Source organism: Lissotriton vulgaris, chromosome 1_1, assembly GCF_964263255.1.
Source record: "Lissotriton vulgaris chromosome 1_1, aLisVul1.2, whole genome shotgun sequence".
Classification (NCBI taxonomy): domain Eukaryota; kingdom Metazoa; phylum Chordata; class Amphibia; order Caudata; family Salamandridae; genus Lissotriton; species Lissotriton vulgaris.
In genome coordinates this window covers 1,625,579,457-1,625,606,265 of record NC_141685.1, presented here as the reverse complement: position 1 = coordinate 1,625,606,265, position 26,809 = coordinate 1,625,579,457, and the positions used below count along the sequence as shown (strand labels likewise).

Below are 26,809 nucleotides of genomic sequence, written 5' to 3'. Positions count from 1 at the left end.
TTTGCGTTCGATGCAAATGATCTGCAGATTACTGCTACGCAATCTATGCACAGTGTGTGCTCTCCCTTAGCGGCGACCACCAGTATCTATTGCAGTAGTTTGAAATAGCGTTTTGATTACAGCCTGGCCCACCCTAGCTTGCTTTGCCTGCACAATAGTGTTTTGTGAATGTGTGCGGTGTAGACCATGTAGCTGATTTACAGAAGTCATCTAAGGGAATGTTCCCTAAAAATGCCATGGAAGCCCCTATTTTGAAGGTAGAGTGACTTTAGGGGAAATAGATAGTGTACGTTTTGCTTTGTGATAGCAAAATTGTATACATTTGACAATCCGCCTTGCAATTCCAGACTTTGATATGGGATTACCTTTATGTGGTGGTGAGAAGGATACATAAAGTTGTTTTGTATTGCGAAAAGGTTTTGTTCTGTCAATAAAGAAGTGCTCTTTTTACGTCCAGTGTATGAAGAGCTCTTTCTGCTACTGTCTGTGGTTGCGAGAAGAACACTGGCAACTCAACAGATAGGTTGAGACGGAAGGGAGAAATAACTTTAGGAAGGAATTTGTCCTAAGAACCACTTTCTTATGATGGAGTTGCATAAATGGTTCTTGAATAGTTTTAAAAATTAATTTTATTTTCCATTTCAATAAAACTTCACAAGCAAAACATAAAAAATACCATAAAAAAAATTATATATATATATATATATATATATATATATATATATATATATATATATATATATATATATATATATATATATATATATATATATATGTATGTATGTATATCCGGTACTGCCAATCCACCCATCGAATAGGGTAGGACCAATCATTTACAAGAGGAGTGGGGTTGTTCATTGGCCCTTGCCAACTTAATCAACAATGAGCGAATATGGTTGAGGAATTGAGATGGTAGGCCCATATGTAAGTTAGTAAATAAGAAGAGAAAGCGGAGGAGAACTACCATTTTCATCAACGATATTCTACCCAATAGTGAAAGGGGAGACTAATCCATCGCGCGGTGTCATCTTCTAACCTCACTACTGCATGGCCATAGTTCTCTCGGAACACGAGCTCTGGATCTGCGTGTATCTGTATACCCAAATACCGCACCGGGTCCTCAGTCCACTGCAGCAGGATATCCAGTTCCTCTGGGGTAGTTACTTGAGTAAGGGGAAGTATTAGCGATTTTGACCAGTTTTTTTTAAGGCCCAATAATTCTCCAAATCGTACTATTTCACGCAGCATCGGGGACACATTAGTGGCCGGTCTTAATATAAAGGAGAGTGTCATCAGCGTAGGTAGAGACAATAAGATTGTAGTTGGGGAATCGTATACCCCTATGGCTATGGTACTCGCACAGAGCACATGGCAAAGGCTTCGCCTCTAAGGCATATAATAATGGCGACAGGGGGCAGCCCTGCCTGGTGCCTCTGGAAATTTCCAGCGGCGTCGTGATCACACCACCCACTTTCACTCTGGCCGCTGGGCGTTTGAAGAGCATGCCAATTAAGCTTAAATAAACCGTTCCCAATCCCATACGCTCCAAGGTCAGCATCATGAAATTCCATTTTACCAAATCAAATGCTTTTTCAGCATCTAAAAATATTGCTGCTGCTTTTTTTTATTTGGGGCAGTGTGTTTAACACCAAATACCGTACGGAGATTGTATGTAAGTGTGCATTCTGGGATTAAGCCTGACTGTTCCATTCCCACCAAGGTTGGCATTAATGGGGCAAGCCCATTTGCCAGTACTTTCGCTAATATTTTTGTATCAACATTCAACAAAGAGCGGGCGATAGGACGAGCAACTATTTGGAGGCTTGCCTGGTTTCAATAGGACTACAAAGAGCGCTTCTCTCATAGTGGGGGGCATTGTGCAATAGTTCTTGAATAGTTAATGCCTGTAACTCACTGACTTTTCTGAGAGATGTGATGGCCACAAGGAAAGCGACTTTCCATGTGAGAAATTGTAGCTCACATTTATTTACAGGTTTGAATGGAGGACCCATTAATCTAGTAAGGACAATGTTTAGATTCCACCCTGGAGAGGGTGGTACCCTGGGAGGAATTATTCTTTGGAGGCCTTCCATAAATGCTTTAATGGCAGGTACCTTGAACAATGAGAAAATGTCTATTTTTCAGGTAAGCTGCTATGGCAGCAAGATGTAATCCAATTAATGTGTATGCTAGATTACATCTTTGAAGATCAACATATGATGTGTTGAAAGAACACATCTAGAGGATTGATTGTGTTATTGGTACAGAATAGAACAAATCTTTTCCACTTGGCTGCAAAGCAGGCTCTAGTGGCGGTGTGCCTAGCCTCTCTGATAACGGTCATACAATCAGGTGGAAGATAGAGGTAACCAAATTCTAGGACTTCAGGAGCCAGATCGCTAGATTGAGCTGTGCTGGATTTGGATGTCTGATCTCTCCATGGTTCTGCGTTAAGAGTTCTGGGGAGAGATGTAGTTTTTGGTGCAGGACTACTGATAGTTCCAGTAATGTTGTGTACCATGGTTGCCTGGCCCATGTTGGAGCAACTAGGATCAGTGTTAGTGACTGTTGCAGCTTGCGCACCACTAATGGAATGAGTGGGAGAGGCGGAAAAGCATACGCAAATCTGCCTGACCAGTACATCCATATCGCATTGCCTTTGGACAATGGGTGTGGATATCTGGCGGCGAAGTTTGGGCATTTTGTGTTTGAATGTGTGGCAAAGAGATCCATCTCTGGATGACCCCACATTTGGAAAAACGGTTGAAGAACTTGTGGATGAAGTACCCACTTGTGAATCTGTTGGCTTTGACGATTTAACAGATCTGACATCCGATTCTGTATTTCAGGAAGATGTTGGGCTAAAAGGAATGTTTTGAGGAATAGCCCACCTCCATATGCTCTGTGCTAGTTGCGAAAGCTGCAGAGAGTGCGCCCCCCTTGTTTTTGTAAGTAATTCCTTGCTGTTATATGGTCCGTCCGGACTAAGAAAGCGTTGCCTGATAAGTGTTTCTGGAATAATGTTAATGCGAGAAAGATTGCCAGTAACTCCAAATGATTGATGTGGAGTAGCTTTTGCTGAGGTGTTCATATGCCTGGTGTGGTGTGAAGTAGTAGATGAGCTCCATAGCCGGTGAGCGAGGAGTCTGCTGTTAGCACGATCTGGGGAACCGGCTCTAGGAACGATCGCCCTTTGGAAAGGTTTTGGGTGTTCAAAAACCTCAGAGAGCAGTGGGTGCGGCCGTCCACCAACAGCAGTTCTGTTAGCGGACCTTAGTTCCACTGACGTGCTAAGCATTCCTGTAAGGGGCGCATTAGGAGTCTAGCATGTGGTACTATGAATATGCAAGAGGCTATCATCCCTATTAGTTGCATAAAAACTAGGAGGTGGAAGAGTGTCTTGCAGCTGGAATTTTGTTAAAAGGGCTTGCATGCTTGCTATCCTGGCTGGATTGGGATATGCAAGGCCTTTGGAGGTGTTTACTGTGGCACCCAGGTATTGTTAGATGTGGGACGGTTGGAGGTGAGACTTTGTGAGGTTTATCGTAAACCCCAAGTCGTGGAGTAGCTGAATTGTGCTGCATGTGTGATTTACAACTGGGTATGTAACTTGGCTTTTATGAGCCAGTCGTCCAAGTAAGGGAAGGCGTGAATTTGTTGTCTCAAGTGGGCTGCTATCACTGCCAGACATTTTGTGAAGACCCTGGGTACTGTGGTGACTCCGAATGGAAGAACCCTGAACTGAATGATGACCGTCCACTACAAACTGAAGATATTTCCTGTGAGCAGGGTGAATGGGAATGTGGAAGTAGGCATCCTTGAGAGCTAAGGTGGCAAGGAAATCGCCTTGTTTAAGTAGAGGAAGGACTTGTTGAAGAGTGACCATATGAAAATGGTCTGACTGTATGTAGAGGTTTTAATGGTCTGAGGTCCAAAATGTGCCTCGGGGTTCTGTCCTTTTTTGGGATGAGAAAATATAGAGAGTAAACCCCTGTGTTTTGATGATGCTGGGGAACTGGTTCTATAGCATGTTTTTGTAGGAGGAGAAAGCCCCTCTTGTTTTAGAAGTGTTAATTGCTCAGCTGATATTGGATGCTGTTTGGGTGGTATGTTTGGTGTTGTTGAAGTGAGTTCCAGGTAACAACCGGATTGTATGATTTGTCTCACCCATCTGTCCGTGGTAATGGTGTTCCAGACAGGTAGGAACTTTAACAGTCTTCCCCCGACCGGAGTATAATGGTCCGGGGGGAGTGGAGGTAAGTCAGTTTTTGGAGGTGGAGGCAGTGCGAGGTCCTGCCAATCCAGGTCCTGCGCCACCGAAGATGCCGACCCCAAACTTGTTTGCTGGTCTTCCTCGCCTTCTCCCTCATAATAGTATAGGCCCTCTTCCTCTTGGTGTTCCTGGGGCTTTGGAGTTTTCGGCGGCTCTTCGGCATCGAAATCCTCTTGGTCCTCGACGATAGTCTGCTTCGACAGGATGGTGAACCTTTTCATCCGTTCGTCATATTCTTTTCCTTTGTAGGATTATGTCCATTTCGGCCTCGAGCCTTCTCTTTTTTCTCTCCATCTCGGCCACCTGTTCAGCGTAGAGGCTTTCAGCCGATCTCCTTGATGTCGCCGTTGAAGTTGCCTTCGGGTCCAGCGCGCCTTTTTGGGGACGTGCTTAGACGACCTAGGCTGGTCTTGGATTTTCGCTGACTGGGAGTCCTTTTCGAAGGATCCCCTGGGCTGTTTGTCCCTGGATGCAGCTGCGTCTGTCGAATGTTTCGCGCCAGTGCTCCTGTCTAGGACTTAGACTGTTTTTCGAGAGTCTGACTCTGATTTTTGAGAGTCTGTCGGTGTCTTAGGGGTTGACGTCTCTTACCTCCTTTGAGGTTTTTGTATCGGTCTCTACGACCGTGTAGTCATCAGGTCCCTCGCCGATGTTGTCCTCTTCCCCACTAGAGAGGCCCAAGTCCCGGTGCTACGGAGGTTGACCTTGGCCTTGCATGTTGTAGTTGGCTCTCCTATCCTAAGTGTCTTCGGGGTAAAAGCCGAGCAGGGTCTGCAATACTTGCTCTCTAGGTCGACCGGCAGGCAGAGGTTGCAAACCGGATGCTGGTTCTTCTGGGCGTATTTGTGGTGGCAATTACGGTAGAATTTAAAGGGTGTTTTGTCCATTCCGGCGCTCAGGGTGCTCCCTGTATGCACATTCTCCGTTGGACGTCGGAGTTTTCGATCTTCTCCTCCTTCAACATCATCGTCCCGGTTCAGTGGTCTTGATTGGGAGATGTATTCTCCATTTTTCTCAGTGGTTTTCTGTCTTTTTCTTCTCCTTTTCTCCAAAAACTCTGGAACCTCTCGGTGACGATCCAGACCCAACGGCAAAAAAAAATATATGAAGATGGCGCCCAAAGGTGGGAGCTTCCGCAGGAAGCATGCAGAGGTCACAGGAAGGACACCAAATGGTGGGACAGACGCCCAGCTGGGCTACGAAAAACACCCCCGAAGAAAAATACTACGATTCCGGTCCCACCCACTAGACCGCGGAATAATGCACAGCATAGTGAATCCAGAAAGCTTTATGCTGCAAAATTAATTTGGTTTTGTTTTGAGTCTACCCTGGTTATTGCCCCTGTAGCCTCCTCTGTAATAACCTCTGGTAGAGGAGGTCTAGGTGGAACTTTTATAGGAGGTGGAGGAATTAGTCGGTGGGAAAACATCTAGAGGCGCCCCTATAAGAGGAGCGACAAAAAAAACTTCTAGGAGTTTGCGATTGCAAAGCTCTCATTGATTTTATTTGGCAGTATCAGTATCTTTTTCATCTTTTCTAAAGATGAATCTATACTAGGCCCAAATAAATGTTCGTGGTCAAAGAGTTGGTTCAATATGGTAGTTTGAACTTCAGGTTTAAACCCAGAAATGCGTAGCCCAGCAAGTCTGCGAAAAACTGGTATTGATATCTCGGAGGCTGTGTCTGCAGCATCCAGAGCACATCGAATAGACGTATTAGTTATAAGTTTCCCTTCCTGGATGAGATCATTGGCCCTTGTTTTATATTGTTCTGGAAGGTGTTGTAGTAGGGTCTCTAGTTTGTCATAGTGTGCCCTATCATACCTAGCCAGCAAAGCCTGTGTAATGTAATGTAATTGCCCATTTATACCGCGCTACAAATCGCTCCAGGGAGCATCTCGGCGCCAATGTGAGGTCAACCTGATGTCAAAAAGTTGCCTTACTGCTTGGAGTGACCAGGACTGGAATCACACTAGTGCTCTGGCAGTTATGTCTGGAAGGTTGTAGATCCAGGTTTTTAATTGTTTACGGAATTCTGATTCCTTGTCCAGTGCTCTTAAGTGTGGGGGGAGGGCATTCCAGGCTTTTGCACCTAGAACCGCCAGGGATTTGCCCCCACGGGTTTTAAGTCTAAACCCTGGGACGGTCAATAGGTTGGCATTGGAGGATCGTAGTGCTCGAGTTGGACAATATCTTACGTATTTTTTTCTTAGGTATAAAGGGCCTAGGTCGTGGACAGCTCGAAAGGTAATTATCAGCACTTTGTACAGGACCCTTTTTGTTATAGGCAGCCAGTGTAGTTAATTAAGTGCTTTGGTTGCTGTGTGTTGGCAACTCTCCATATGTTAGCTGCCTGGGACGCTGTTCTTTAACCAGATGCATCCAACATTTTTGATTCCTTATCAGGAGGTGGAGCATCACCTGAAGTCTGAGAGTTAGCCCTTTTCCTGGTGTTGGAGACTACCAAGGAATCTGAGGGAAGCTGCACTTTAATATAGACAGGGTCAGCTGGGGCAGACTTTTATTTCTTTTCTTTTCCACTCTTGGGCTAATGACTCTAGCCTTACAGGATCTTTAAAAATGTAATTAGCGTGTTGGATTACCTCTTTTAACATTGGGATAGTGCAAAAGTGTCCATGAGGAAATCTTCTATAGGGTCTGTGTGCAAATTCACACCATGGTATTCTGTAGCTCCGTGTATGAGTGGAGTGAATCCTGTAGTGTCCTCTTGAGAGGATGGTCTAGATGGGTAGATATCATCTTGTGGTGTATCAGGAACATCTGGTGTACCATAATTGTCCCATGGGTCATTCGGGATATTAGGATAAATAAATTCCCCTAAAGGTTCATCATCCCCTCCGTCCCCAAACTAGTCATCACACGGAGGTGGAGGAGATTGTGAGGGTACTGGAGATGGGATAGGAGAGATGTGGTGCAGGTTTGTCCATTTTCCTTTTGTTGGAAGGACTAACTAAAAGGAGACCTGTCTCTGGAACTATTTGAAGAGTTTTTTGGGTTGGTTCCGGTCGAAAAAGCTCCTCCTTTGGAGTGTCTTGCTTCGGCGCCAATTTTTTCAGGTCCGACTGTTTGTGTGGCATAAGTTTTGGAGTGGTTTTATGTTCATTAGGTTTGGAATCAGAAGTTTTATTGGGTTCCGAAGGTTGAGTTGGGGGTCTTTGGAACCGGTTGTTTGTTTGGTTCAGATGATTTTTTTGGATCCGAAGGTTCAGTGCAAGTGGATTTCGGTGCCGAATGCGCCAATTTGGAACCAGGCTGCGGTGCGGACGAAGACAGTGGTTTCTCTTTTTTCGGTGCCGGTGATAGGGTTTTTGCACCAACGGTAGGTTGGGTCGATCCAGAGTCGCCTGAAGGCTTGCGTGTAGACTTCTTTGCAGGGCCCGAAGGCGCGGCACGGCAAAGGCCCGAGGGTGAAGGTGTTACCAAAGCCTTTTTATGAATGGATGTGGGAGGGGGCGATGGGGGGGGGGGATGAGGTGGGGTGTTTGACATCAGTACTTACGACCCGCTGCCATGGAGTGACGTCTTCGACATCTGAGTCGTCAGCTCGGGAGGCGCTAAAATGCCTTTTGGAAGATATTGTCCGGTATCGATGTCAATGATCGAGCCAGACGATCCTGTATTGTTTTCTTGGGAGTGGAAAGAGGCACAAGCTGGACAGTCTTTGGCCTTGTGCTGGGGCGAAAGGCAGAGGTTAGACACCTCTTGAAGATCAGCGTGTGGAAACTAGGATCCACATTGAGGACACTTTTTGAAGGGAGTCCTTTCCATGAGCCAAAGGCCTGATGGCGCAGATAGGACCGAAGGCCTACGTAGACTACCGGAATCAAACAAATTCAAGTTTGTAGAGATGTGCGTAGAATGGGAAATGCGATCGAAAACGATACTGAAAAATTGTTGGAGGATTGCACGTCGAAAGGTAGATCGGTAATGACACCAAACTGGAGCGCCACAAACACATCCGAGCCCGATGATGGAAAAAACAATCTGAATATGGAGTCGATGCCCATGCGCACTATTGCCCACAGGAGGAGTCACCTATCTTGTGACTTCCAAAGACTTCTACCAAGACAACAACAAAGGGCACACATCCAGGCCCAACACCAGATAGCGATCTATGCACAGTGTGTGATCTGCAAATCATATGCCTCGAACACATGTTTTTCTATTATCACCACAAGGGTCACACATTTGTTTTACCCTTCGGTCATTCCATCACAGTTCCACACAGGGTTCACAAATAAAATACCATGCCATGTGATATCCCCGCACTCTGTATGCCTATAATCTCCTCATCAATGTACCTCCCACACTTACCATCTTTCTTCCCCTGTAGCAGTCGATAGACGAAGCTGGTAAACCAGGGACTTTGGGACTGGTGTCCCAGAGCAGCAAACCACATCTGCCAGTCAAGTCGAGGCTGGTGAGGAGCCACGAATGGTGGTGGACCACTGATGTTTCCCGGTTTGTACATAAACTCAATCTCCTACACAGGAAAAGGCAATCCAGCAATTAGCGAAAATATACAATATATATATATATACACACCTGCACAGACAAAGAACAATATTACCTTCCAGGATTCATTGTCATAGCTTCCTTCAACTATGACCTCAGGACGGCCCCCTACTCCAGTCATTCTTCTGAAAAGCCCATAGGAGTTTGTCAACTGGTATCGGTCTACCAAATTGTACATCTGGTGGATACCAGGCCAAAGCTTCCCATTAGACTCAAACTCCATATAGGTAAAGGGGACCTGTAACGCAAAAGCCATAAATAAACAGTCAGTAAATTGGATCCTTGGAATGGCCAATGCATGCTTTGCACAGAGGAGCACAGCATGTGTACCCCAGGCTGAGTTGAACAATCATGAACACAAAAGTATAATCCTGTGTTCTCAGGAAGAGTATTAAACTAAACACTCCATAAGGGCATAATGTTTGAATTCTCATGCCAGGTCATAGCATGATCCTTAAAGCATATATGCTGAAAGACCTAGGCAGGTTGGTCACACATACCATTTTTAATGTTGGGATTATTAAGTGTGTAGGTACAGGCACAGTATGCTGGGGCAAAAGCATGTAACACCCCCTCAGTCATGGCCAACACATGACCCATAGACAAGGGCAATATACGGCCTGTCCCAGGCCAGGGTTAGAAAATGCACCATACGTTTGCAGATCATTCAGTAAATAGATGTGATGGTCAACTTACACCATCAAAAGTAACAAATGCTAATTTCCTATACAAAACACCCATGAATACATGCCAAAAGAACAACAGTGCCCTAATGGTATACATTTCAGTTGAAGGAAGCAACACATACTCATCTCTTTCCTGCCCCAACATAAATACACATAGGCCATCATTAAAGAAACCTCCCTGCATGACCAACTGTAAGAAGAACGGTTGCTCTACATGCAAAGCACGGTCCTATGGGTCAGTACACACACACACACACACACACATTCTTCCAAGCACGAGGCATTCTATTCATGTTCCAAAAAAAGATGAAGCACTTTTTGGAGTTGATGGATGCATGGAGATAAAGGGTTGGCAGTGTGCTCGGAATAGGGGTGGAGCGCAAAGTTAGAAGAGGGAGTTTTAAGAGGATAAACATTATGAGCGTCTTCTATTTACATACATGACTCAAAAAAAGTTTCCCAGTACGGTAATTTACAAGTGGGGGAGAGACTTCGGTTTTGACCATGGTCTTTTGCTTTAGTTGGGGGTGGCGGGGGTTCTTGAAAAAGGAAAGCTGCATAAAGGTTGGCATTTGAGTTTCCTTCTGAATGAGAGGATGTCTGACACCAATATTAACTGGTTTGCAAGGGAAGTCTAGATGGCAAGGGCAGAGCCTGAAAACTATGGTCTATGATCTAAGGAGGTTTTGAATTTTTGATTTTCTAAAGAAAGGCCTTGCTTTGTGAGATTCTGAAGAGAGATATTGTTTTTTTAATTAAACTGGTTAGGTCAACGTGAAAAGCTCTGAGCAGAAGACAAATTTTAAAATTGATCTTTCCGCCAATTAAATTATGTCAGGTAAAAGGCAATGTGGTTAAATTTTCTTTTCTTCAAGGTCACCTGAACTGCCAAGTGTAGGACTGCTTTAAGGGGCTACAGGGCTTTGCAAGAAGACCAGATAGGAGAGCATTGTCTGCATCTACTCTGGAGAATAGGAGCATTGTGAGCGGTTGTCTTGAGCGGCTCATTAGAGTAGATTTCTATTATTTGTAATTGTTGTAGATTAAAATTAGCCATCTGGGCAAGCTTGTTAACGTGGGTTTCCAGTGAGTTGTCAATGATGCATCCCAGCGATTCCATGGCTGTTGATAGGGTGGGTGGATAAAGGTTTACATTCAGTGCTATCATTAAGACCAGGTCACTCCTTTCATTCAAGTCGAGTGCAAGTGATATCAATTTGGTTTTCTATGGGTTACGTTTAAAAGAGTTGTTGGGTGTCCAAGAGAAATATTTTTCATGCCTCTAGAGAATAAGAATATGGTTCGCAGAGGAGAGTTAAGTAATGCTGCATATCATCCACACATCGAATAAGTTGGATGCCCAAGTTTTCTAGAATTTGACTTGAGGGTTTGACATACAGATTAAATAAGAGGAGGGGCAAGAGTGATCCTTGCTGCACTCAACGGAAGCTCTTTTCAGTTCTGGAACTATGGGATCATAGTTAAGCCAGTTGAGAAACGGTTTAGAAAATTGAAACCATCAAAATATGGTCTATTTTAGGCCCTTCCTGCTTTCGAATGTTTTGAGAAGGATTTCATGATCAACAGTATTGCATATGCTACTGTCAGGGTGAGTAGAACTCGAATGCTAGTGTCTCTTTTGTCCAGCATTTGGAGAGTAACACCAAGGACCTGGATAATTTCAGTGCTTTGCCCTGTTCTGAACCCTGGCTGGCAAGGGGAAAGCAGTAGGTTGAATTTGACAAAGTTAAATGCATTGCAACCACTTCTTCCGATGGCTTTGCCAAGGCAAAGGGGATTGTGATGGGCCTGTGGTTCTCTTAAGCTTTAGGGTAAGGGCTGGCCTTTTTAAATGTTATACTCCAATGGGCTGTCTGTGCTTATGGTAGCTTGGATATACAACTTTAAGGAATTTGAGGTGGTGATTCTGATCTTATCTTCCCGGATATTTTGGGTTTTGACATTTTATTGTGGGCCAGCCTCATACCCTATGACTACACAGTCAAAGGTAATAGATGCTAATTTCCTACACAAATCACCCATGAATACATGCCAAAAGAACAACATTGCCCTAAAGGTATACATATCACTTGAAGGAAGCAACACACTCATATCTCTTTCCTGCCCCAACATAAATACACATACGCCATAATTAAAGAAACCTCCCTGCATGACCTGAAAGAAGAAGGGTTGCTCTACATGCAAAGCACGGTCCTATGGGTCAGTTCACACACATTCTTCCAAGCACAAAGCAGTCTAGTCATGTCTTAAAAAAAGATGAAGCACTTTATGGAGTTGATGGATGGATGGAGAACAAAGGTTGGCAGTGTGCGTGGAATTGATGTGGAGAGTAAAGTTAGGAGAGGGAGTACCGCCAGGGTCTACCTTTAAAAATAAGGCCACTATAGCGCAGCAAAGATAAGGGGCACTTGTGTGGTTACATGTGCGCACATGTAAGAGGGCTGATCGTAGGAGATTCTTGTCGATCGCAGCTGAGAAACTGCGCACAGATAGACTGGTGCAGAAGGGACTATGCAGATTTGGATTGGGACCTAGAATAGGCCTTATACTGTGAGCATACCCATGTAAGTGGACTGGAGTGTGCTTTACTGTTTGAATGAAGGGACAGCCCATTATCCTATGGAAAATGTTGCCTTAAGGCGCAGCTCAAATTCTCCAAGGTTGAAACTCCAGACTCGCACCAATGTACACTTTAACCGGTGTAAAAAGAATTTTTTTGTTAAGAACAAAAGCATATCTGTGCAGGATATGGGTCATCTATGAATGATCCTTAGCTGAGTCAGAGAAAAATGACAAAGTCCAGGCCTTCAGTCAGCTTGCTGGGCTGGATTAATTACTTTTCCCTCCAGCAGCAGGAACAAAGTCACGCCAATCAACAGGAACAATTACCCTTGGTTGGGTCAGCTCCTTAGAAGGAAAGGTTAGGATGAACTGCTCTACGTTAATCAGCCAGCTGTCATCCTGTGCCAGGAGTGTAGTCTGCCCCAGGCTACTCAAAGGAGGGAGTCCAGACCTCTGGAACCCAACCAGAAAGGGGGGGTAGAGGGGCTCCTTTGAAGGTTTGCTGGGGTAAGGCCCTGGCAGGGATTTCAGTGAAGGGTAGAGCTGATGACCCCCTCCCCCCCACGCAATTGTGGCATGTGACCCCTGGGTGACACCATCTTGAGCTATACCAGAAGACTCTCAGGGAGGTTGGAGCAGGGGTGGAGAAATTATGTGGCACATCAGGATAGTCTCAAATACTTTGGGTGTGGTGAAGCACTCTTTGTTTGATGTTTGTTTTTGGTAGTTTGCTTCTCACAATTGTCGGTGGTGCATAGGTAGGCTACCCTGCTGAGCTTTCAGGGTCAGTTATAACAATAAAGAAGCAAGATGGATGGTGGAACCTTTACCGAAGCACCTGACCACAATAGCCAAATTAGTATTTTCCCTTTAAGTACAAAGGAGGGAACAGTGTGCACACTGGAAGCCACCCACCATCACAATGGCAGTTCTATACAGAACTTAAAGTACAAACTGTAATTTTAAGCAAAGGTGCACCACAATACAGGAATGTGCAAACTAAGATTTCAAGTTTGTGCACAAGTCCTACCAGGCTCTATACGAACTGGTCAAGACGAGAGGGGGATCGCGCTCGTTTTGGGATTACCTTGTCATTTTCGAGTCGGCCGCTGATATGGAACCGTCACGCACTATACTTTAAAATATTGAATGACTGCCGGACTGAAAAAATAAAGGGACTGTTGATCAGAGCCACCTACATAGGGCTCAGCACTTTTCTTGACTCGCCGCAATCCCACCACGAATTGACTCCTTTGGATGCTACAAACACGCATCCGAATTCATAAGTGGACTTATGGATGTCATTCCCACACAATTTGGGTCCCCCTATTTATTTGTTATAACAGAACGACCACCTGTATAATAGTTGGTTTATACATTCCCTCAATTTGAGCCAGATATCCTGTTACTGAATATAATCCAGCCATCGTCCGTGCGACTGTTTCATCTTTGACGCACATACCATCTTGACTAAGGAGCCTCCACGACTAACTTGGCCCTGAAGAAGTCCCCTTAGGGACGAAACACGTCGGCTGTGTCCTTTGACATTTGGAGTGAATAAAGAAAAGTTTGTTTTGAAAAAAAATTGCTTTAAATGTGTTTTTTGATATTTCTTGTGCACAAACTTGAAATCTTAGTTTGCACATTCCTGTATTGTGGTGCACCTTTGCTTAAAATTTTAGTTATAACAATACTCTGACATGTGTTTCCTGTGTGACAGGGACCAATCCTTCCTTGCACTCCTTTTTACTTTCACTCAATTACTCCACTTTTTCAAATGCTGTTTGCAAATTTTATTTTCATTTCCAAACGTTTCTTATTAGCGAGTTTTTCATTCTTCTTACTTCATTTATCATTTTCTATGCATTTCATTTCACATGGTTATTTTGACCCAATGCATTTCAAGCGTAAAGCCCTTCCTCAGGGGATTTCCTTTATCTTGAAAGATTTGCTTTTTCTTTCAGGCCGATGCTGGTATTCTTCTCCTCTCCTCGCTAACTCGGCGTGTGTCGCTCCACGCGCCGAGTTAGCGAGGAGAGGAGAAGAATATAAAATTTGAAAACAGCATTTGAAAAAGTGGAGTAATAATTGAGTGAAAGTTAAAAGGAGTGCAAGGAGGGAGTGGTCCCTGTGAGACAGGAAACACATGTCAGAGCACATCAGGATAGGGCAGAGTCAATGGCCCTGCTGGACACGCCCGCCCCCACTCAAAATATCCTGCACAGGGGAGAGAACTTTTGGTTGCACTTCTCTGCTGGACACTGGAGGCGGCCGCCATGGACAATCTGTGTCTGTGTGTGTGCGTGTGTGTGTGTGTGTGGGGGGGGGGGGCCCTTTCTTCCATCAGGCCCCCATGACTTGGACCCCAGGACCAGTGGGGTACCGCTCAGGCAGGCTGGTCTCCTTACACCCCCTAAAGATTAATTGGGGGAAAGACTGGGCTCTGCACATGGAGAGGCCCAGAGAAATCCAAGCAAATGGCTGGTGCAGGGAGCAAAGTTCCTCCTCTAATTTTTTTCCTCTATGTGCGGCAGTGTAGGGTCTCTGTGAGCTGAAACCAAGGCTATGTGGACCGGAAACCAGACAGCGAGTACGTTCTACAATTAACATGAATACTCCAGCTCTGCCAAGTAGCACGCATTAGGCGTGGTCCGCAACACTGCACTAAAATGCATTACCCACACCTTGTTTTGCGCCTCGACGATGCCTGTGTAATACGAGTGAGTGCCCGCAAGTGTTGGAGCTTATTTTACGCATGATAAAAATTTGTTGGATGGAATGCTGGACAATGCAAACATTCACCCCCAGTGACAAGGATCTGGGTCATATTCTTTTGCTCACCACCCCAGTTTGGACCCAGCGATATGCAATCAGTCTTGACTCTGTTCCTTGTGGGAACAGTCCAGTCCGAACTGCCAAGCCAGGTCCTCCCTGGACAACAAACAAGCATCCTGGGACCGGTTTCAGGGCATCACCCTTCAACAGCTAGGCTAGCTTGAATCCAGTAGTGCACGGAGCACGGCATCCACGTCTAGGAATACCCTTCCCACTTAGGGCGACATATGCAAAAGAAACAACTGAAGGACGGAATGCTGGACAATGCAAACATTTACTCAAGTCACAAGGATCTGGGGTAAATCCATCATGTGGTGAGTAAAACTCACCACACCACCCCAGTTTGGACCCAGCCATATTTACAGCAGTGCGGCTAGGGTTGGGCATATAGTCCTATAGGCGGACACTGGCTAATTGAACGAAGCGCTTACTGCTTGCGTCATTGTGTCAAGTAAGCATTTTAAGTGCTGTCGGATTACGCAGCTCTGGTGTGGTGAGGCAGAGGGTCAGAAGTGATGTGCTACGTATGTCTGCCTTGGAGAAGGTTCCAGGTAAACGTTGCACGCACTTACAGGTAAAAGCATGTGATTCACGCACAAGCCCCTGGTAGCCCTGTCTGGCGTCAGTCACTGACCAGTGTGCTTTGTGCAGGTGCCCCACGGATCCCAGGTCCAACGAGAGGGGAGGTTGGGGTTCACACCCACAGGCAGTGCACCGGTGGCAGCTCGGGAGTTAACAGGTAACCTCGGAAAGCAGGCTTCCACCAGTGCCAGGCCAACATAAAGGCTTCTGCATGCACAGCAATGATAAGGGGAATGCAGGTTTTCAAGAAAGGTTCTACTTTAAATACAACAATATCTGCATGCGAAGGAATGCTGAGAGGATATGCCAATTTGTAAAGCATTGTACTTTAAATACAACAATATGTGCATGCACAAGAGATACCAGGTAGCTCAAAGTCGTGGTTAGTCTATGCATTGTATAATGCCATTGCAGACCGTGGAAGGAGATACACCGCAGAACTGAATCATTGCACATGCGCAGCTTGTTTGTTGTGGTGTCTTCTTTATGCTGAAAGCCCGGAGCTGCCCTGCTCAGCGATGCTGCATGCGGCTTCTCACTATGGCAGCAGCAGTTCCAAAAGCCGCCAGTACCGTCGGTCATTGAAACCCCCTGCAGCTGGCAAGGATGGAGCCTGAGAGTGGCAAAGGCAGTGACGGTCTGCCATCACAAGGCCAGAGCTCATTTTTCTAATTAAATATGAGGGTTCATCTTTTGGCTCTGATGCTCCGCGCCTGCAGCCTCAGAGTGAGTGTTCGTTTTAAATGCACTTGCTTGAAGTGCCTTACTGGACACAGGCCTTCAAGTCGATCATGTATGACATTTCCTTTCAGTTATTTGTCAAATAGCCTGCTTTTTCACTTTCAGCTACGAGTTTCTAGTACCTTTGTGTGTCAACGCAGAAACTCTGTAGCTATCTACTCTATTCTGCATCATCGAATTGTTCATTGGTTTGCATACTTTGAATTATTCACTATCAGGTTTTCGAGCCTCAGTACTTTAATAAAATAGCAGTTAATTAAGTACATATAGTAAATCAGCTATTTTTCAAATTATTTAGTCTTTATTTTTTTAAGTCAATGGGGAGGCTTGTCCTTAAGCCAAGTTGCAGTGGCCATCTTAAGGTTCCTCTTGTATATTCTACAAAAGGGCGGCTGGCTTGAGCACAGCTGTAATCATAAATCGCTTATAGATTATTCACAAAATATTTTAGAATCACTGATATAATATCATGAATGTACCCTGGTGCCGGTCACATGTCCCACAATGATGCTATTCCTATGTAAAGTCTGACGTCTCAGTGAGGGTGTAATGCCCGATATTTAGGTTTCCCTTGCGGGATTTTTGACAGCGAGAAAGTGCCACTCGTTGAATGTCACTCATAAGTACACTCAGATAATGAATATGTCACAAATAAGCAATCTGAAACCTTGGCAGCTTTGATACTATCTCAAAGGCCCACCCCTACCCCGCAGCCATGCACTATTAATAAAAGAAATGCAGAATCTCAAACACGAAGTATGCTTTAAGAATCTGAAAGCACACAAGTTGTACTTTAGATTTGCTGCATTCCTTTATCCAATAGTGCGCGGCTTATTGTGGGCCTTTATAAAAATATTTATGGTAATTGCAGCGTATGACGGTGCCGAGTGTAACCCTAATACTTTCACAAAGGCCCACAATCAGCATCCCACTATTAAGAAAAGAAATAGAGCAAGTGCCAGAACCACTTGCTGGTGAACGTGAGCAGACCGTTTTTCGCACCTCGTGCATTTTAAAGTGGCGGCGCGAACGGACTATATGGATGAGGTGTATAATATGGGACACTGCCTGCTCTGGATGACTAGCTTGCGCACACCTTATAGGGAACAGTGGCTCCCTGTAAAGTTTGATATCTTAGAGGCCAGAAGAAAGCGCTCCAGGTGGCTAGGGCTGGTCACCAAGAGCAAAACTGCACTAAAAGCGTCAAAATCAGCCTAACTAGGCCAGAGATGTGCCTTCCTGAAGTAGGCGACCTTTGATTTTTTTTTTGTCCAGAGCTGGCGAGGAGGCATGCAGGGCTTCGCTGCAGACCTCAGTTGTGCCTCCGTGGTGGGCCAGGGCCCGGAGGATGCCCCCAGCACAAGAAATGCGGGAAGCCGAGTCATTTCTTCCACGGGAGGAGAAAGGGGCCCAGGACCTCATCCCTGGGCAGGGCAAGGACTGATTCGGGGGAACAACGCTGCCCAAAATCAAAGATACTAGCTTTGCAGCTTTCCCCAGCACAGTGGAAGAACCACCTTTCTAAATTCCATCTACACATGAAGAGTGCTCCATATTGCCCAGTGAGGCTTGTCAATTTTGCCACAGCTTCCCAAAGAAACCCATTGTTTGCAGCCCATGGTTGCCCCATGAGAGCAGGATCACCACCACAATATTGCCCAAATGCAAGGGGGGGGGGGGTGGGGGGTTTGCGGGGGGGGACAGTTGCAGGAGCAACGCCGAGTCCGCCCAAAAGAAATTCACCAGTCACCCATCCCAAGTTTAGGGGGACAGGAAAAAGATAACCCCTCAAGGGCTTTTACCTTGCTGTGGAGCTTTCCCATATGGGAACTTTTGTTCAACGGGAAATGAAGGGTTATGGCTACAACTAGTTGTGGTCTGAAAATTGTTAACGTGAGCTTTTTATGTTTTGAGACACCTTCTAGGGACGAAAAATGGCAATTACACATGTGTATTTACCAAAGTGATTTCCCTTGAGGATGATGTGTGAAGCGCAGTATTGTGGTCTTTGATAAGTGTTCATGCTGCAAACACCCTCTAGGGGTGAGCACTATAATTGCATTAATGTTGTGATTATAACTGTGTTGCCTTCAGAGGCTTTTTTTAAAGTGCGTATTTCATGCTAAAAGTAATTGATCACACAAATCACCTACACATGTGTTTAAGTATCCTCTTGTGATTACTTGAATGAAGTAATGATGCGGACAACTCATAAGCAAAGTAAGCATACTTTTTTTGCCAGAACTAGGTGTTCCCTCATTCAAAGTGATATTCCATTATTGCATTTCTAATACAAGTGATTGTTCTGAGTGATTTGTTGTTCTAGACCTTCCTTTGGGAGGGCTAAGAATGATGAAGCAATGTCACCCAAAGCATTTCCATCAGTTTGTTTATATTTGCAAATTGCCGCATAGTATTGAGCAGTGGGTGAGTAATAGGTGTACTTCTTCCTTTTTCAATAAAAAAAGCACAGACTGGACAATCATTTATTAGTTGTTATTGTTTGGATCGGTGAATGGAGATTAATAGCCCACACCACCTCCCTTGACTAAGTCTTGGACTGCTCTGCAACGCTACCCTATGAGAGTCAAGCAATACAAAGGGGTGCTTGGTTCCCACTGGTGGATAAGTGTGTACCCATTACTTGTGCAGGCCACAAAACTAATGAACCATTTTCCTACAAGTAATAACTAACTAAAGCTTGGCTTGAAGGCGAAATAGATAGAAAGTATTTTTTTTACTATTGAAGCAGGTAAGAGGTCACTGTGTGTTTGGCGCAGTGTTTGAGTGAAGGATCGACTTCTTCCAGAAATAACAGGCAAGAAGAACTCCAAATTTTGTCTGATTTGGGAAATTATGCATCATTAAGTCATCCAGATTTAGCTCCCTCTTATGCAACAACCCTTTCATTCCAGGCCTCTGCCTGGGAATGGAAGATGCAAATTTGCCATGGATTTTAAGCCACTCAAATAAAGATGTATTTTAATGCACTTAAAAAGTGCTGGGCAGTTGAAGTTGGATGCATTGCAGTTATCTGGTGACTGCATTTACGTTCCATAAGAGGTGGGCTGCTAACGTTGGGAGTTCATAGTAAGTACTTACCAAGCTAATGCCGAACATGCTGACAGCAGCTGCAGAAAAGACAGCCATCTGCAAAGTTGTCCACAGTTTCCAGAAAAAGCCCCTGACAAAGGCACACCTAGAATGCATAAGGTGAGCAGTGAGATTAAATAACTGCACACTCACTTCATTAATTTCATTGACATTAAATGCATTGCTCAAAAAAACGTAAATCTGAATTGAAGTAGTATAAAGGCGCTGCCACACTAGAGTCCATCAGTTCTTGAGACTAATGGTAAATCAGCTCATGTAATCCTGTTTACTCTGCAAACAGGGTTCATAGACAGTCTTTAATAAAGGACATTTTCTAGATGTAAACAAGAAATCACACCCAATGCATCATCAATACAAATTAACACAATCTAGGTTAAACAATTAGGGGAGATATATATATATATATATATATATACACACACACACACACACACACACATATATCTGTTCCTGGTTGATGTCGAGACAACAGAACAGGAGGGGATATAGATTAGTATTGTAATTAGATAGCGCTTACTACCTGATGAGGTATCATAGCGCTTTTTCAGCAAGTAGCACACTACTCCGGAACCCATAAAGGATTAGTGGGGAATTAGTATAGTAAAAATATTTAAGTAATTTGAGTGGTGGACATTAAAGTCCGTATTTGGATTGAGAAGGATAGTGGAGGGATAGAGAAGGGAAAGAGGTTTGGATTTATATAGCACTTGCTACCCCTGAAGGGGTATTGAAGCGCTTTTTAGGTCGAGCTGGTCGCAGTGCGAAGCACTGTGTCCACCGAAGCATCTTTTGTCAGCAACTTCCTGGGAATGTGAGACAGGGGATGGGCACGCGCAAGCCCTCGGTGATTTCACCTCGTGGGCGCGCACGCCCAGCCCGGCACCGCGCACATCTCATGTCCCACATTCACAGCAAGTCAGCATCTCGCCTCTTAATCGCGCACACACACACACACACACACACACACGCACACGCACACGCACACGCAGCCACACTCACGCATGCACACACAGCCACACTCACGCATGCACACACAGCCACACACTCACGCATGCACACACAGCCACACACTCACGCATGCACACACAGCCACACACTCACGCATGCACACACAGCCACACACTCACGCGCACTCCCCCCCCCCCACCTTACAACTAAGCCCCACCCGCCCCTCTCACCGGGCTACAGGCTTTGTCACACGGGGCTTCCCTCACTTGCATCGGCGGCCTCTGCTCCTCCTACATGCCTCCAGCGTTTCACAGCCTCCCCTGGGGCGGGACTTCCGCCTTCGGCCCTTCTCGTCCAGTCACTTTGTGGGCGCGGGCTTCCCGCAGAAGGCGGAAGTCCCGCCCCAGGGGAGGCTGTGAAACGCTGTAGGAGGCATACGAGTGCTGGTTTTCCTTTGTTGGGTAATTCAGCACCTCTCACAACTACCCCACCCCCCCTCGCCACCACAGAGCGCATCTCAAGGCCGGGCGGCCATGTCATCATCAACCGCTTTCACTTTCGCGGCCGTCTCTTTCAAGTGCTGCAGATATGACAATACAGTCTTTTACAGTGTAACTGTGCCAGTGGCTGAAGTACCCCATACTGTGGCGAGCAGAAGCAAAATGTGGCTGATAGATTAACTTCGGGAGTCAAAAATTAGTTCAGGCGGATGAAAACCCACTTCATCCCAAGCGCTCACCTTTGCGCGGCCACCCTGGGGCCCGCGCACTCAGGAAGGAGGCTCATTGTGAAAGAGGTGATAGGTCACTGGGGCCCTCAGGTTGGCTGTCTTCGGTGGCTGGGCACGGTGCCGGAGCGTCGCATCTCCTGGCACATAGCTGGGGCTCCTGGTCTCTGCTGCGGGCCGAGCCTGGTGGAGGACACGGTTCAATGTTTCCAAATGTCCTTGAAACCGTCCGAATTCACCGCTATTCGGATCGTGTTTACGTCCCAGTCCACTTCACCAGGATGCGCTGCGCGAGGGCCAGTGTACACGACGCAGTACAAGTTTACTTGTGTAAGTGAAGGTCCCGGTCCAGTCAGAGCGCGGACGGGTGCACGTCTAGGATTGTCTGTGTGCAGGCACCTATTCACTTTCGACAGTTCATGAAAACCTCCAAACTCACAGTTGCACAAGGATCTGTGGACATCCACCACTATCTGTACGCCGTCTCAGTCCACTGTGCGCGATGGTGTGTGCACGTGCTGCAGCCGGCCCACATCTGTGCACGCCCCCGCCTACGACCCCGGAGCTGAGGAAAGTAAGAGCCCTGCACGCCCGCAGAGTCTGCCACCCGCAGCATAAGAGGTTGGTTTACCACAGATTACGCTTCTTACCGGTTATTTATAGCTCAGACTTCATAAAAATAGAAACATGCCCTCCCTCTGCCCCGACAGTCCGCAGATGAAAATCACACATGGGCACATACAAACCACACGCACCACAGACACACACACTCAAATTACACATGTGCATATACAAACCCAAGCACCCCAGATATACACACTCAAATCACACATGTGCACATACAAACCCAAGCACACCAGCTAAACTGCAGGCTTCTTTATGAGAAGCAGTGGCATTTTGGAACAGGCAGCGATCTTAGAACCACTCTTTACTGTGCTTCAATTACATCAGGGCAAGAGCGCATTCAGCATATGCGTGTACTGCCTAGACGTCCAATTTGGTCTGTATTTCATTCCAGCAATGAGGAGTGACTGTTATAGGAGAGTGTCTGGTGGCTTTGCTTAGGGGACACAGACATTTGAACAATGGTCTGGGGACATTTTTCAGAGCATTGAAACATTTAATGGACTCAGTTAATGGCCAAAGAGGAACAAATGAACATACATGTATGATATCCCTTTTCATTCAAATATGCAACCCTCAGCAGGATGGGTAAGAGGTGGTCCTATCATTTGGAATGTATATTTTTGCGTGAGGTTTTACCCTCGTTTTCCTTCCCTCTGCCACACTGCGTTAAGTGGTGTGTATTTACAATAGGAATTCTGCTCAATGTAAGAGCTGGAGCCTGACCTGGTGTCATGTGTTTGGAATGGAATGGCACAAACATGCCAGAGTGGGATCTGATCCCCAGCCTTGCGTCAGTCACAGGACTCTGGAAACAGGCCAGCCTCTCTTGTTTAAGTTATGTTATCAGTTTTTTTAGACAACCAATACGTGCCTTTTCCACCACCTGTCGGCTTTTTAGGTGTCTCTCTAGATACGGTGATTGACTCAGACGTTTTAAGGCATGCGCAAAGTGCTTCAGCCTTTCAGGGGGCCCCCTGATACGCCTGCTTTAAATACAGTTTATTTAAATTATTTTGAAGAGGGTGATGTGAGCATCTTTTACACAAATTTGACAGAGAAATGTGTTCATGTTGCATGCACCATCCATTAAAAGAGTTTATTTTAGATCAAAACAGGTCCTCACATATGAGGAATGGGAGGTTGTCACAAAGATAATTTGCAGCAATATCAGTGAGCTGATGCTGTGTTACAATAGTAAAAACAAACGTCACTATCCCTGAATATTAGACGTAAACACATTTAAAATTTGGATGAGTGTGCCTGTGGACTGTCAGTGACCTGGTGGTCAAATAGGGAATGCAAGAGCAGGAATTGGATCATAAATTCAAAGCGGTCCTGAACAGACCCCCCCCCCCCCCCCCCAGACACAGGATGGGGAATAAACTATAGGAGTGAAGAAACAGAAGGGATGACAGGAAACAAATGGAAAACCAGGATGGAAGAGGCAAAACAAGACAGAAGAACAGCAGTGAAAAGACTTCAAGGCTTAAATATGTAAAAACGCCAAGTCTTCCAGGCCACAAAACATGCTTTGTAATATTCACAATTTGCAATCGACCACGATTGTGCACTTCTGTAGCCCATATTAAAGAGAATTAATATAAGAAAAATTAAGAGCAATGATGTGCTGTAGGACAAATGGAAAACACCACAGTGGAGATTTGGAAATGATTCTCACCAGAAAAGAAAACAAATCATTAACAAATAGTTTACCTGTCGGTGCAGTTTTGCAGCTTGAAGATCTTTCTGGATTCACTAGGCTGTGCATTATTCCACGGTCTAGTGGTTGGGTCCGGAATCGTAGTCTTTTCTTTTTGTCACCCAGGTGGGCGTCGACGTCCCACCTTTTGGTGTACTTCCTGTGACGTCGGCACGCTTCCTGCGGTAGCTCCCACCTTTATGCACCATCTTCGGATTCTTTTTTCTCGTTTTGTGTTCTTGTTTGCGAATCCTTTGGCAATGTTCAGTATTTCTTTTCAAGTAAGATGTATCCGCTTTGTCCTTCAAGGGGTCTGTTTCTGTATTGTCCTTGTATTACCACCTGCTTCTCCAGCCTCATCTTTCTGGCCGAGGTGGGTTCGCTAGTGAATCCAGAAAGATCTTCAAGCTGCAAAACTACACCGACAGGTAAGAAACTATTCGTTTTGCAGCGTGAATCTTTCTGGATTCACTATGCTGTGCATAGACTTTGTAGCGGTTTGTTATGTTTGTGGCAGCTGGGTGGAAGATGAGCGTAGGTTGTTGAATATATGTTGAAGCACTTTCTGTCCTACTTGTGCTTCCTTGTTCATTTGTATATCCACACAGTAGTGCTTAGTGAACGTGTGCACTGAAGCCCATGTTGCAGCCAGGCGTATGTCTTGAATGGGTGTGTTAGCCAGGAAGGCTATTGTAGCCCCTTTTTTCCTGGTAAAGTGGGCCCGTGGCCCCTCTGCTAGTTCTTGGTCTGCCTGTCTGTGGCAGAATTGTATAGTTTGTGCGATTCGTCGTGCAATGGTTCCCTTTGTTACTAGTCTACCCATGAAACTGCTTGCGAAGGATACAAAGAACTGTTTTGTCTTCCTGTGCTCCTGGGTTCTTTCTATGTAGTGCATTACTGCCCTACTAGCATCTAGTGTGTACTGCCCTCTCTGCGCTTGTGGTCGGTTTCTGAAAGAAGCTTGGTATTTGTACTGTCTGGTTGATGTGGAACCTTGACACCACCTTTGGCATAAAGTGTGTGTCAGTTTTCATTACCACCCTATCATTGTGTATTTGGTTGTAGGGTTCTTGTAGCGTTAGCGCCTGTAGTTCGCTCACCCTACGCAGCAAGGTGATTGCCACCAAGAAGGCCGTTTTCATTGTTAGCATTTGTAGGGTGGCCTTATGAATAGGTTCAAAGGGCGCTTTCATGAGCTCTGTTAGGACTAAACTGAGGTTCCATGCCGGTGGTGGCATCCTCTTTGGTGGTGCGATCCTCTTTGCCCCTTCCAGGAATCTTTTTACTATCTGTGAAGTAAAGAACCTCTTCCCGGTTTCTCCTCTTGTGTAGGCGATCGCAGCTAGGTGTACTCTTAGCGAGGATAAACTTAGTTTTACCTTCAGATATCTTAGCAGCGATGATTTCCTGGTCATCTTCTGGTGTAGCTTTTTCCTGCTGCACCATTGTGTAAACCTCTTGGATTTTGCCACATAGCACCTTCGTGTGCTAGGTCTCCTTGCCTCTCGTAGGACCCGTAGGGTGCTTTCAGGTAACTTCAGGTGTGCAAACTCTGTTATCAGGAGCCATGCTGCTAGTCTGAGGCTCTCTGGCTATGGGTGTAGTACTTCTCCGTTTTGCATGGGGAGTAAGTCTTTCCTTCTCCCGAACTTGTGGGGTGCACCCTGTGCCATTTCCATTATCTGAGTACCAGGTCTGCCTGGCCCACTGGGGTGCCACCAGGATCAGAGTCATGTTGGTGGTTCTGCACTTGTTGAGTACTCTGTGTATCAGAGGTATCGGGGGGCGGGGCGCGTAAGCAAATGTTTTCGACCAGCTTATCCATATGGCATTCCCCAGGGACCCTTCCCCTGGTTGCCTGGATGCGAAGTTTCGGCCTTTTGCATTCTGGCGTGTTGCAAATAGGTCTAATGTTGGTGTTCCCCCACCTTCTGAATAGCCTTTGCATTTCCTGTGTATTGAGCTCCCACTCGTGGGAGGCCGATGTCTGCCTGCTGAGCCAGTCTGCTTCCACATTGTCCTTCCCTAGTAGGTGTATGGCTAGCAGGTCTATTTTTAATGGGATGGCCCATCTCCATATCTCCTGTGCTAGGTTTGATAGCGGGGCAGATTGGGTTCCTCCCCGCTTGTTGATGTAGAACATAGTTGTCGTGCTGTCTGTCTGGATCAACACACTCTGGTTGTACAGTTTTGTCTGGAAGGCCTTCAGGGTGAGGAACACTGTCTTTAGTTCCAGGTAGTTGATGTGTTTGACCGCATCCGCTGGAGTCCACGACCCCTCACCCTGAGCTTGCTCATGTGAGCTCCCCATCCCTTCTGGGATGAGTCTGTGGTGATGGTCACCGTTGGGGTCGATGGTGTTAAATGCTTCCCTTCCTTTATGTTCTCCTTGTTCCACCACAACATCTCCTCCTGCACTGCGTGTGTTACAACCACTAGATCTTCCCAACTTCCTGTAGCCTGTGACCATTTGTCTTGCAGCCATTCCTGGAATGGTCTCATGTGGAGCTGTACATTTGTACCAGATGTATGCAGGAGGCCAGCATGCCCATGATCTTGCTCGCGGTCAGAGCTCGCGCCTTCTGGTAGAGGCGCGTCTCCTTCAGCAGGGCCATTGTTCTCTTGTCTCTTGTCGCTGGGGAACACCCTGCTCTGTATGGTGTCGATCTGTGCTTCTAGGAACATTTTTACTTGCTCCGGTTCCATGGAGGATTTCCCCCAGAGAATCGAGAATCCCAGGTCCACCAGTGAACTTGTCACACGCTGTGCGTGTTCTTTGCATGTCCTGTGTGAACTTGCCTTTATTAGCCAGTCGTCAAGGTAAGGGTATACATGTATTCCTTCCCTCCTTAGGTGCGCTGCCACTGCTGCGAGGCACTTTGTAAAGACCCTTGGTGCGGATTTTAGTCCAAATGCTGTGAACGGTAGTGATCTTTGTTGATGGTAAATCTCAATAGATGCGTGTGCTGCCTGTTCATTGGGATGTGCAGGTAGGCATCTTTGAGGTTTATGGTGGTCATGAAGTCTCCGTCTGAGGAATGACTTCTTGTAGGGACGTCATCTTGAACTTGTGTCTTTATGTACTGGTTTAGGAACCTTGGGTCCAGGATGGGTCTCAGTGTTTCATCCACCTTTGGTACCAGGAAGTAGGTTGAGTACACTCCCTTGTTCCTTTCTCTGTATGGTACTGGTTCGATGGACTTCTTTTGGAGGAGTTCCTTCACTTCCTTTTGAAGTAGCTCTAGCTCTTTCTGACAGCGCCCTTTTTGGTTTCCTGTTTGGCGGAGTCTTTTCCAGTTCTATGCAGTATCCGAACATTATGATGTTGAGTATCCATTTGTCTGTGGTGATCTTCCACTCCTGGAAGAAACAACTTAGCCTGCCTCCTACTTGTGTTACATGTTCGTTGATGTTCTGGCCGTGTAACCCTGTCTTGGTCTTGTTGTGCTCCACCATGGG

The 26,809-nt window shown here is 45.9% G+C and overlaps 1 protein-coding gene across 1 annotated transcript in view; it reads right to left on the bottom strand.

Annotated features, from left to right (window-relative positions):
* The window catches only part of LMF2 (lipase maturation factor 2), a 152,965-nt gene that overhangs the window by 35,657 nt on the left and 90,499 nt on the right, over positions 1–26,809 (bottom strand). The window contains exons 9-11 of the mRNA XM_086918831.1: positions 19,338–19,434; positions 8,864–9,046; positions 8,608–8,776 (exon numbers count right to left, since the gene is read on the bottom strand). Of these exons, the coding sequence (XP_086774957.1) occupies positions 8,608–8,776; positions 8,864–9,046; positions 19,338–19,434 (449 nt within the window). The remainder of the gene's footprint in view (positions 1–8,607; positions 8,777–8,863; positions 9,047–19,337; positions 19,435–26,809) is intronic.